Source organism: Epinephelus moara, chromosome 18 (genome assembly GCF_006386435.1).
Source record: "Epinephelus moara isolate mb chromosome 18, YSFRI_EMoa_1.0, whole genome shotgun sequence".
Lineage (NCBI taxonomy): Eukaryota > Metazoa > Chordata > Actinopteri > Perciformes > Serranidae > Epinephelus > Epinephelus moara.
In genome coordinates, this window is record NC_065523.1 from 16,792,264 (window position 1) to 16,805,542 (window position 13,279).

A 13,279-nucleotide genomic window follows, 5' to 3' on the forward strand; every position below is an offset into this window, starting at 1 on the left:
CATGTAGGCATAAAAATGACCAACATCTAAAGAGCGTATTGTATAACTTTGGTTCAAAACTGGATAAAAAGTCAATTTATGACCCTGACGCATGCTCAAAGGGGATATGACGCCTCTGACAGGCGACAGTGATCAAATGACTGTATCCTTGATTAAAATGACAGATTTCTGTGGGTTTGAACATTAGAAATGACTGGGATAATGTAAGTGCACAACTTATACAAATATATGAGTCTAGTTGTTTTTCGACATTTCATCATGGACAAGATACATATTTTAAAACTTGATGGACTGCATGTTTGCGAGCAAAAGCAGCAGCTGATATACAGACAACAGGGACCTGATGAGACAAGAAGCAGATGGAGGGAACAAAGAGCACTCTAAGTGGAGGAGCGGGACAGAGGTGTCTGATTTAATATGAGAAAGTAATTACTTTATTAACGCAGGGGGGAGATTATTATAGCAGATCTAAAAATGTTGACTTACGGAGGAAGCATGAGGAATAGTAATTTCCCGATTAAGCATTTTTCATATCTTGAAATGCTTATAATTGATATTCAAGAACTGCATGCACAGATACATTTTTGCTTCTGTAATCATAAATGCACAATAGCTTTTACTTTCTGCTTGCATGTGTTGATGGAGACAGAGCTGTTAAACACTAGCAACAAGAAAGGAAAGATTATAACAATTTTGAGAAGAAAAAATTGTACAACATGTTTTGTATTCTGATAAAACTTTATATTCCCTCAGGCCAACAAGGTTAAATTATATTAAATGTTTGGAATTGTTATTTCCCAATTTTGATTTGAGGCAATAGATTACATTATGTAGCCCTTTTACACATAAAAAGTTGAGTAATTGGATTTTGGTAAACAGTGCTGGGGCATCTGTTCCTCTGGCAGCCTGTTTGAAAACAGCACTATGCTATTTGTACAATACATTTTTCCTTTTTTTTCAGCCTCACATATCACAGTCAAAACTACATTAGCTACAACAAATGTCCAGAAGCATGAATGAACAGAAATGGCAGTTATGTACGTTTGAGAATGGCAGTTTGGATTAGGCGTGTGTGTTAGTGCTGGGGGCAGGGGAGTGGGAGTGGGCGATAGGGAAAGTGCTATGTTTGGCATGCAGCTGAGGCCCCTCAGGGCTGTCGCTCCAACCCTCTGCCTCATTGTATCATTCTTACATAATGCTGCACTTGTGTAAAAAAAACATTGTAACTCTAAAATTTAGGAATTACCATGTTTTCACCTAAATTGGATTGTAAGCATTACATGATCTTTGAGAAAATGCTTCAACCCCTGGGCTTTACAGGCCCTTTCAAAATTAATTACTTTGAACAAGCATACTTGCCAGCCACAAAACAAGGCGGATTTTGTGACTGTAACTCCTGGAAATTTGACATTTTGGAAGAACAAGATTTCACCAGACAGCAGCAGTAAGCTGAGCATCAGCCTCCGGTATCCAGCTACTGACATCGCTGTGAGTGTGGCTGTGGCTGTGTGGGGTTTAAGCTCTGCTTAACTCTGCAGTCATCGCCTTTGAAGATGCTTCCAGCTCTAGGCTGGGGAACCTTGGAGCCAGGGGACAGCTCTGTGATTGAAGCCCCGGCGTTCAACCTACATCCCTGGGTAATTGCACACCACGAATATCAGCTTGGCTTGTTGTGGTGGGGTGAGTGAAGCATATGCCTGCCTCTGTGTGACACCAGGGAGTAATGCTGGGCATAGCGGGCTTAAATTGGCTTATCGGCCTCAGGATATTGGTTTGGCATGTGCCAGTGAGTGAGTGAGCATTCCCTGTCTACTCTAGGGGTTTATCATACACAACAACACACAAACACATAGCATTCCATGTATACACCAGCTAGTAAGCTTTTTAATAGGTCTGGAGCGGTAGCAAGGCAGTAATTTAATATGTATACTTGTATGAATTTTTTTTTGGGAGGCATATTTAGCATATTCAAATATGCTCAAAATGTTTCCCCTGACTTATTGATCAAAAATAATGAACTAGAACTACCGCATCGCCATTGTATGCCTCCACAAACCAGTCAAGTTGCAGTTTACATCCATGTCTGTCCAGACTCATATGTAGCTATGACATCTGACGATGCTTCAAATATGGATGTTGCTGCAAAAAGCTACAAATTCTAAAATATGAATGCCTCACACACATCTTCAACCAGCAGCACAGAAGATCTATCCAATGTCCAAGGTGGACACCCATGATTAGCGTCACCAATTCAATATCCGTCCAAATGCCTGCCCTTCTGTTCCTGGGTTATGGTGTTGAGTAATGGCCAGAAAAAGTGTTTTTGCAGAATATTATGATGTCATGGTGAAGCTGACCTTTGACCTTTTAAATATAAAATGTCATCACTTCATCATTTTATCCAATTAGACATTTGCGTGTAATTTATATCATAATCAGCATATGATTCCCCGACTTGTGGCCAAAAAACAAGTTTTCTGAGATCACAGTGACCTTTGACCACCAAAATCTAATCAGATCATTGTTGATTCCAAGTGGACATTTGTGCCAAATTTAAAGAAATTCTCTCAAGGTGTCTTGAGATACCACATTCATTGGGGGGGGCAGACAGATCGACAACACAGAAACGTGATGCCATACCCCCCCAGACTTCATGGCTACGGCTTTGATCTGCAGGTTTCACATTTGTTTCAGTCATGTCTTTGGTTGCCTACAGAGAGGATGTGAGGTATAAACATTCGAGATGAAGAAGTCAGTATTTGAGGAGCTCTTCAGCGGAGGCACTGCTCTGTAGCAGAGAAGCGAAGCAAAGCAAGTGAGGAACAATTAGTGCTGCTGAATGTAAAAGAGGCTGGAGAAGGCAAGCCACAGGATTTTTTGATTTGAAGCCATCTCTCTCCTAATGATCGTGGGATGGTCAATTTTATCCTCACCCCTTAAAAGGCCGAGCCTCTTACATCGAGCACCCTTCCTAAAAACACAGCACTGGCGAAACTCTTTTTTAATTCAATCCTTTTCTCTCTGTTTTGCTGTCCCTCCCCCTCTCACTCCACACTCTCACACACACCTTTTCATTTCTCTCTTCCTCTCAAAGGATGTTTATGCTCTCTGTCCTCTCTCTCCAGTAGCCCTTTGTTTGTGTGGCTGGCTGATTGTTTTCACCTGCCCACTGACATGATAACTACTCGGTGCTGACTCACTGATGATGGCCTGTTCTATTGACAGCAGCCACTGCTGTCGATGTTGATGGAGATGCTACGCTCATTCTATTAGGCAGGAGGACACGACACATAATAGGTTTGGAGGCTGCAGATGTGCGTTCTTACAGTACATGATTCAAACCCAAAGGCAGAGCAACTGAAAACATTCATCTCCTCAAATGAATTTCCGTTGCTTTGTGTCTTATGATCTTATCTCTCATAATACAATTAAAGAAAATATGCCAGTCAGGTAATTCGATTTGTGTCTGATACAGTCATTGTCCTTACAGTAGTAAATCTACCTTATAAGGCTTCGTTTCATGGTGCTACTGCTTAAATTTCATAAAATGAGAAGGAATCATTACAAGGTCATTTAAAAAAACAAAACAAATATCAGCTTGGAAAGCTCATCCAGTTGTGATCAACATGATCGTAGAAAATGTAGAGGACAAACGGGGATGTTGTAGCAGAGAACTCTGCTCATCCCATGATGCAGCGTACCTGCCCGTTGTGCTTGTGTGAGCTTGGAGTAGACGACATCAGCTGACTCAATCAGTGTTCTGCTGGTTTGGATCATCTGGAGGACAAAAAAGACATGTAATTTGCATCACATCTCAACACTATACCAGGAGCACACCTGAAAAGCTTTGAGCAGAGGCCTGGACAAACACAGCGGACCTTCATGGTATAGTACTGTAAATACAAAGCAAAGAGAAATAGCAAGAGGGAAACACTTCATATGCTTCATATTGAGTGGTGCCTATCTTCCTAGATTTGATCCTGTCAACAGCCAGGGTTTATTTTAAAGTATTTGGGCTGTTAGCTGCTATGTTTACAGGCACACTAACAATTCAGTCTTAACCCAATTAACACAACACAGCTGTCATGTAAATGTCTTCATCTGATTACTTTCATTTTAATTGGGGTAAGATCATAATCAGAGCAAGCAAATTCTTTCCAATTAATTGGGCGTGTAAACAACATAGTTAAGATTTCTTTGGCCTTGTGTGCAAGTACAAAGGAAGGCTAGATAAATTCACAATAAATTCACAAATTCAAGATAACACGGCATGACTAACATCATTTTGTGGGTGAAGTATTCCTCTAATAGACTATAAAAATCTGTACTTAAACTTAACTAGGATATTTTGGCTTCATTTTTGTACAGCGGGAGGTGGAGAGTGAAGTGGAGACATGTTATCCATCTATACAGTCTACACAGTGATTATTTATTTTAGCTGCGTCATTAGAGTTGATTAGTCCATAAAAAGTAAAGTCCATTGAGAGATACTGAGAACCAGAGTCAGGTTCCTTATATGTTCTAATATATGGTTGTTTCTGACTCTGAATATCTGAATCACACATGTATCGGTACCACAAGGAATCCAATAGTGGCAGAGATGCAACTTTCTGTTTTCACCTCTACTTTCGCATCTGACAAACACCATCTGACAACTCTGTGTAGTTTGAGCCCTAAACATCATCCCACAGGCTGAGGAGGAGCAGCTGGACCAGCCCTGCAGCACTGAGGAGGAAGCTAATGAAGTTTCACACTCCTTGTTAGCAGGGAGACAGGAAGTAGACTCTCATACTGTGTGCATGTGTATGCCTGTTCTTGTTTTGCTGTCATTATGAGAACTGGTTTAAGTTTTGTAAAGTGAGCTCATTTGGGCAGTGCTTTCATTAAAGTACCTTCATTAAAAAATATGCAGAATCTTTGATGTCTTATACATTAAGTATCCAATAAACCTACACTTACAAGAATTTGTATGCATAGGTGATAGTGAAAGTAAGAGTCAAGCAAGCAAGAGTCTTGAATGCAACATGCCTACAAGCTGCACTGCATTCTGGTCTTGAAAGTAACACCCCTTCCTCTACTGTAGTGGATTTCTTCCTGTGTGACTGTTAGTGAGTGAGTGCTGGTGCATGAAACTGTGAGTCAACAAAGAAGCTCTGAATCTCACTAAACTGACATTAGTGTCTGATCAAGACAATTCTGCTGCATTGAACATAAATAAAACACTAACAAAATGAATGTTCATACACAATGATTGCTTTATGTTCATTTTTTCTGAATGGTGGAGGAACGCGTGTAGACAATAGTGTCAACGAAGAAACATATCTGTGTGCATTATGTGTATAAATGTGCAGAAACATATGTGTGTACATGAGCTTGACTGGCTTCTGGAAACAGAGTCCAGTGTGCTGACGCTTTGTTCAGTTCAGGGTTACAAGACAAGCTGGCTGCAGCCCACATGGGGGTAACTGAGGACATGCACTGCACACTGATATCCTACAGTAAATGGCTGGTTGTTGGCAGCCGTGAAGTCACATGCATTTACACACATGCACACACATACACTGGGTCCTCTGTTCTTGAGCGGGGAGTGTGCCAACTGCCAGCTAATGAGCCCTAAGCCTCAGGACAAGGCCATATGTTGATACATGCACATGGTTTTATTAACTCCTTAGACTATAACTGACAAAAACTGCTGACCACTGATATAGTTAAATATATAGGAATATTTGTATGTGCTGGGCAATTAAGAGGTCAGGAAAAGTGAATGCATGTTCTGATCTTTAAAAGTCTAAAATATGGATTCTGGGTCTGCTCTTCTGCCTGTCCCCAAAAAGTTTTTTTGTGGAATGGAGCGTGAGAGTTACTCCGACAGCACCAAATCTGCTGCCTGGTGGGAGGTCTCATAAAAGCCCAAGCAGATTCTATTTGGAGCCTCTCACTGCGTCGCTCCTGATGTCATCGCACTCCTGTAGGTGTCGGCAGCAGGAGCGCTGACGACCCGAGCAGCGTGGATACGACATCCTTGTTCCTAGCTTGTGACCCACTTGCCCAGCTCCCACCAAGCCTTGCAGGAGGGGAGGCAGAGGGGAGAGGAAGCAGCGGGTGATAACTAATTACAGACAGAGTCCTCCAAGCCCCTTTTGGGCTGTGCCAATGTCAAGTGGTGAAAAATGCAGTGTTCGTGTAAAAGAGGAGGCAGGATGTAGAAGGACACGTGAAATTATACAATAAGTGGCTGCAGCTTGACAATCTGACTGGTCAAATAGGTAGTTTCAGCCATGTTTAGAAGCCTTGTAAAACAGACCCAGCTGTGTGCGTGCTTGAATCAAATGATAAGCAAACAAGTATTCAGGAAGGAAGGAAGCTAATCTCCTCTTTGTGCTTTTCTGTTTTCTTTTTGTAAGAGCAGCACCTATAAAGATCTGTACGAAGCAGGAAGTGCATACTGTTATCAGACTTAAATGCCTGCTGAGATATTATGATATTACACACCATAATCAAAGTGTTATTGTCTCACATGAACACTGTATAAGATGCATATCAGCGTGTATGTAGGCAAGAGTACTGAATTTGTACATCAATACGGATTTTTAAAATGATTTCTTTTGTTCAGGAGATTGCTCATATGTCTAATACCACATTTAGTCTTTAACAACAGCAGTATAAAAACTTTTGTTTCCTACATGCTGGTAAATACACTCCTTACTGTGCATGCGGGTTAGTTACCATGTCATAGGCGTTGAGCACTTTGCGCAGCAGCTCAGGCACCGGACCCTGAGCTTCCATGGTGGGGTAAGTCTCGCTCAAGTCCACTGTTACCCTCAGTGACCGCTCGCTGTTCATCAGCCAAGTTGACACAGTCAGGATACATTGCTTCATGTTGGCCGCCGGGGTCAGGCCACACAACTCTTTGAAGGACACCATGGCATTCTGGGAAAGAAAACACCAACAGTAAAGGAAAGCAATTCAGGTATGAACATATAAAAAAGGCACAAATAAAAATAGTCAACGCTGTATGGAGCATTTGTGCATATTTTGTTTTTACTTTAAAGGACAACTTCGGTATTTTTCAACCTGGGCTCTATTTCCCCATGTGTATGTGTGCGTATGATTCATGGGTACCACATACTCATTTACAATACCGAGCGGGGACAACTTCCGCCTTTCTGCTCCAACACTGACTGACAGCTGACTCCACTCATTCACACTCACCACTGCCCCAGGGCTGCTACCATATGCTATTTACAGAGATAACACTGGCGATCTGAACTGGTCAGTGGCGAAAAAAAGCACTTTTATACAGGACTCATTTGCCCCCATTACCGTTTTAGCTCGTTTCGCGGCTCAATACTGAACCAATTTTAGAACAAGTGGTACCCATGAATCATACGCACACATACACATGGGGAAATAGAGCCCAGGTTGAAAAATACCGAAGTTGTCCTTTAAGGTCTAGTGTGGAGTATTTAGTAGGCTAATTAATAGATAAACATTAAGTTGCTCTGGGAAGCAGCATTAACTAGGATTAAGTGTTCAATAAATTCAATGTATAAATACACATAAATATTCTCTATTCTCTGCACCTCTTAGCTATAACTACAGTACCAAAGTTACCAAAGCGACTGATGCCGGCCTTACACCAAACAACTTTTCAAGCAGTTTCACTGCGGCAGAGAAGAGATTGCTTGGTGTAAGGTGGTCATAAAACTCCAAGCTGTCTCAAATTTTTTTTTCTCATATTGACATTTTGAGAAAATTAAATGTTTAATATTACCATAAGTTTTTAGACTTGGCTCATGCAAATAATGAATTTCAATGAACATGGTCAGCAACCAATAGGTGCATTCTCTCCAGCACCAAACAGAAAGCATCAAACTGGGTAGATAGTAAACATGGAGGGAACTCTGGGGAGGTGCAATAGTGTGAAGAAGTCTGGGTTCTCTTGTACGGTGGGAAAGGAGGAGAAACTGGTGGACTGGTGGAGTGAACAAGAGTGTTTAATTTGGTGTGTATCTGATCCACCAAACCGGCATTTATTTCAGTAAGAAATCTTGATTTTTAAAATAGTTTGCTTCTCATTACCACGGTCTCCCCCTACTAAAATAAGCAAACCAAAGGGGGCTGGCAGCGAATTGAGGTGACAAAGTCAAAAATGTAAAGTTTGTACACAAATACAGTTCATTGTTATAGATTATATTGATGTTGAATTGACAAGAACACCGTCGACGTGTGATGTAAGTCGTGACCCTGCAAGATCCTCAGTCTTTGCACGTGCTTAATGTCTGTGACATTAAACCACATTGTCTTAAGACGTGAGAGTTTGTCAGACTTTGAAAAGTCTTTTCAAGGTCTTTTCTTCTATGATAGGCAATGGCATACGGCAAATATCTGCAGAGTTATTGTGCTTGGCAAATGAAATGCTTGTGGTCCTAATGGAATGGCAAATATTGCTACCACTTTTTGCATATGACCTTGAGTGAGAAGATTTAATAAGAGGGATTGTGATACTCCCCTCAGACCAGAAACGAGATAAGACAGTGGCAAGTGTTTGTCTTGGTGATGGCTTGGTGATCGGTTTCCCATAACGTCAGTCTGCTCATTCAACAGCCCAGAGTTTTCGGAGCCAAACCTCTGACTACAGCCTGAGGGTACATTCAGCCCCTAACCCCTCTCTTTCTTAATTTCTCCTTCTCTTTTCTCGCCTTTTCCTGCACATATCTGTGTACTTATCTTTCTTCTCTCACTGCCAATATCCATCTTACAACTATCTAAAATTAAGTAATCACCAAAGCATTCTTCTTCTGATGTTCTTGTTTCTACGTGGACCATTTTAGCTCTCTGCTGCTAGATAAATAAAGAATTCCATCTCAACATGTCCTGTTTATTTAATCTAGTACCGATAGCAAATCTTATTTTTCATCTGGCGCAGCTGCAACTCAGTTAGTAGAGCGGGTCTGCAATCAATCACAAAGTTAGTGACTCGAACCTTGAGCTCCTCCTTTCCACATGTTTGAGTGTCCTTGAGCAAGACACTGAACCCCAAATTGCTCCCAAAATGTGTCAAATGCATCTACAAAATTAATGAAATGTAGTGTCATCACAGAGAGTGAAAAAAGGACGGTGGGCTGATTTCACTTGTTTTCAGTCAAACCTGTAAGAAGAATTTGGTTTTTTTTTACATCTTCATTTCACAAAAGCCTCATTTGGCAGGTTTTGATGGAGATTTGGAAACAGAGCAAAGAACAGAGTGTGTTTTTTAATTTACCGTCCAGTCCAATTTCTACACAGCCACCATTAATGCTTTTTATCAAGTAGGGCAGCATGATATGAGGAAAAATGTGCAATATATGATAATGATGTTAAACATTGCAATAACAATATTGCTTGCGATAAATAAACATGTTAAATTGCACTCAGGTCTGCCTTTCTGCTGCTTTCAGAAAGAAACAACAAATTGCTTGTTGAGTTAAAATTGAAAAGAATTTATTTCCAACATTCTTTTCTTGATCAAATTGAACATTGAGCTGAACACAAAAGGCACCAATAAGAAAGAATGATAGTAACACTTTTAAAGTGCAATTTTCTACCGATTCTCTCTACCAAATTAAAAATCCCTGAGTGCAATATTGCAGTTTTTTGCAATGTGTTTATTGCATAAGTGGACATCACTACTACAGCCCAACTCAGAATTGTGTCAGTCCAAATGGATTTGGATGTTCAATATGAATATTGGCCTATTCGTTCCTTTTTTCCATATAGAGTTTGAGAGTTTGAACAGGGTTCAACAGGACACTCAGAGTGATGTTCATGTAATATAGCAAACAAGCAAAGTTAGCTCTCAGTGCGTACTAACTGTGCTAACGATGAATCGTAAATTTGTTTTCTTTTTTTTTTTCATTTTAATTTTTTTCTGACATTAGATATCCATCAAAAGCCAGAGACGATATAATTTTCCGGCCAGAAGATAGCGTTATCTTGGAATCTGACCGGGCAAAGCTTCTCTTTCCCTAGGCAGCTACCTCCATCTCACTCAGGGTCTGGGCCTGCAGCAGCCTGTACTGGAGAGCAGCTTGAAAGCAAAGAGTGATCACTCAGCTAAATCTGGGGACCAGAAAGTCCCCAGAAGTACACTGCACACTGACTAACACAAAAAACAAACAACAGAACAAAAAACGACTGCTCAACTCGAATAATCTCAATCAACTGAGGGGTCTCCGCCTGATGATTCACATTTATAACTTTAAGGGGGGTAGATTTGTGTGTGTTTTTTCCCCCGATTTGAGGATTTCTTTTAAGTACACAACTCTTACAACAGAGCAGATTCAGTGTTTGTGAGCAGCCAGCCTGCTCTCCAGTCCACCAAAGCCAGAGTTTCTTCACGTCTGGATTCAAAGGTTTTGCAGCCCCAGCAACTGGGCAACTGCCTCTCAAGGCGTTTCATTCCTCTGCCAGCATGGGAATTTAAGTGGCCAAACCAGGCCCACAGTTTTTCGCACAGCACCCTGTCAGTTTTTTTTTTTGTTAAAAGACAGCCAAAAAAGAGGAGAGCGTGACAGAGTGAGGTGAGAGAAAAGTGAGGGACAGTGAAGTAAGAGAGCGAAAAAGAGCAGTCGAGGCTGAGTCTGCAAAGAGACATGAAGAGGGAGGGCAATTGGAAACACAAGGCAGGTAACAGAGCGTGAGAGAGAAAAAAAGTGCCAGTGTTGGTACTTGGGAATCCGTCCACATACTCGGCACTCTGCAGTGTGGGAACCAGCTGTCTCCCTGGGCTAGCCCTCCAGGCCCGCAGAAAATTCCACCCCACCACCCGCCTTCCCCAAAGGATATGCTGTCACTGCGGGGCCCGACCTTCCTCTAGACAGAGAGGGTGGCCAGGGGATGCAGTCGGCATCTGTATGCTAAGCCTCAACCACAGTTAACACCTCCCGGGGCCATTGAGCACAGCCACAAGAGGAAACACAATGGTGGAAGCGGGGCAGCTCTGGGGCTCTGGATTAAAACCCGGTGTGTGTGTGTGTGTGTGTGTGTGTGTGAACTATGAGCATGTGAGATTGCATGTGTTTACGTCTCAGTGTGGTCTGAGCTGAACTTATTAGCATTCATTATGCTTTGTGTAATTCCACTTATGTGTGTGTAGGGGACCACATGCGTCAATGTTTTTCCGATAATTGTTGTGCTATAAAAGCCATACCGTTTCCAAGCCATGGTGTTAAAAAACACCAACGAGATGCTTGTGTTTTTAATTACCCCTTCCCCCCTCTTTACTCCCCGTCCAACATTCCCCAAATGAACGTCCGGGTCTGGTTACAACACTGCTTTTGTTTCTGTTTGCTCCCCTCTCTCCGCTTCAATCTCTCTCATCTTCTCTCTGGCTCACAGCATTGAGTGGTGGTGAATGTGCTGATGATGGCACACGCACACGCACACGCACGCACACACACACACACACACACACACACACACACACAAACACACACTTTTCATCGAATAAAAAAAAAAGAAACTCAAGGCTGGCAGCTCTCTTCCACCTCCATCAACACTAAGTTCATGGGCAGCAGCACTCCGGAAAGGACTTCATTCTAGTCTCCAACAGAAAAAATAATTGATTTGCTGCCTAGATCCACATATAAAACATGGGGGCCTATCATATCTGCCCACTGGTCAATGTTCACGGATCATCTTTTTAACAGTCAAACACACTTGTCTTCCTGTTATTATTCAAATCAGACCACCTGGCAGCTTCACTGTTTGAGCATAAAAGGAGTCCTAAAGGAACTTAGTGAAGTGAAATAACACTTTTGATGACGACATCTGACGTGTGCACTGCTGTCATGGCTAAAGTTGTATGCCATGATATCTGGTAATTTTGTAAGTACGAAAGGTATTTCTTTCACACGTTAATCTTGGCTTTAAGTCAGGGGTGGCAAAGCTTCCAGAGCCGGCCTGGTTGTTGCCTTGTGGGTTGTTGGCCACAGGCCTTGCTTCTGCCCTCCAGCTCTCTCCAGATTAAAGGCACCAGGCTCCACGCAGCTGGCCTCTACAAAGCTCTCACAACTGTCTATTTTTTACATTTAAAAGGCAAAAGCCTTATTCTTCATTTATCCTCTTTAAAGCATCCCTCTCAACTTCACCTCTTTCATTTATTTCATCAACTTTTATCTCTTCATTTCAAAAAGAAAAATTTACATTTCAATCCCGAGGATGTTGTGGTTAGGGGAGCGGCCGTGGTGCCAGTGTTGTTTGATCAGGTTAAAAGGCACCAATTCACATCCAATCATGTGCACCTATGTTTTTGTCAGCCTATAGATTCATTTACAAAGCCATTTGATATAAAAGATGATTCAAAGCTACAGAGAAGATTAGAGTGTCTGCGATGACACATGATATGCCTGTGATTATTTCATATGTAGCATAAGGTATTTGGAGTTTTACAAAAGTTAGTATGTGTTTAAAAGTCTGTGTCAGCTTTACAGGGCTGTCTTCACAGTGAGCAATATTTCATGTCTTATTTGTGAAATGTTCTCGTGCTGATTCACACCCAAACAAAGATAAGAACCTAATCAGGACAAACTGTTGAGGTATCCATTTGTCGGCAATTCAAATTATTCAAACAAGCAACACTTTCATTGGGCCAAATATTATAATCGTTTGCCTGGTGAGGAAACACTTTTTTGAATTGTTCATTATTTGTCTGTATTGACACTTTTATTTCCACTGATTTCCCTGAAATTACCTTCCTCGTATCCCATTTAGGCCATAATTTGCTAATGCTACTACCTCTAAAATAACAGGATCAATTTCACCTCTAGAACACAAATATATTTCTCTCTGTGCTGGGGTCTTGGAGAGGAAAATGATGTCCTCTTTCAGAATGCTGCGCATTTCCACAACTGAAAAAATGCATGACAGCATGCCACAGGATCTCTAATCACATCTCTGCTTATTTAGATTGGTCTGGTCTTTTGTTTGCTGTGCCATTAGACTGAGGTTACTGCTCACTGAAGACAGACGGACAGACCTTGGTATTTATGACCTTGATACATAAAAAGGAGTGCTACATTTGCTTCTGTTGGAACAAAGAAGAGTTGGTCTAACTGAATGTCTTCTAAAACAAGAAATAAAAATTACATATTTGATTTTGTTACACCTGCATCCTGGCTACTTGTGTGCAAAACACCTGGTGTAACTGTAGATATCAGGTTAAGGAGATCAGAGAAGATAATCAGGAATAACATTTGTCAATGACCGACTACTTCATTTTTAAAGCAAGACTAGCATA

The 13,279-nt window shown here is 41.4% G+C and overlaps 1 protein-coding gene across 2 annotated transcripts in view; it reads right to left on the reverse strand.

Annotated features, from left to right (window-relative positions):
* Positions 1-13,279, reverse strand: part of plcl5 (phospholipase C like 5) — an 80,431-nt gene that overhangs the window by 14,510 nt on the left and 52,642 nt on the right. For both annotated transcript variants that reach the window (XM_050069491.1, XM_050069492.1), the window contains exons 3-4: positions 6,727-6,930; positions 3,702-3,777 (exon numbers count right to left, since the gene is read on the reverse strand). In XM_050069491.1, the coding sequence (XP_049925448.1) occupies positions 3,702-3,777; positions 6,727-6,930 (280 nt within the window). The remainder of the gene's footprint in view (positions 1-3,701; positions 3,778-6,726; positions 6,931-13,279) is intronic.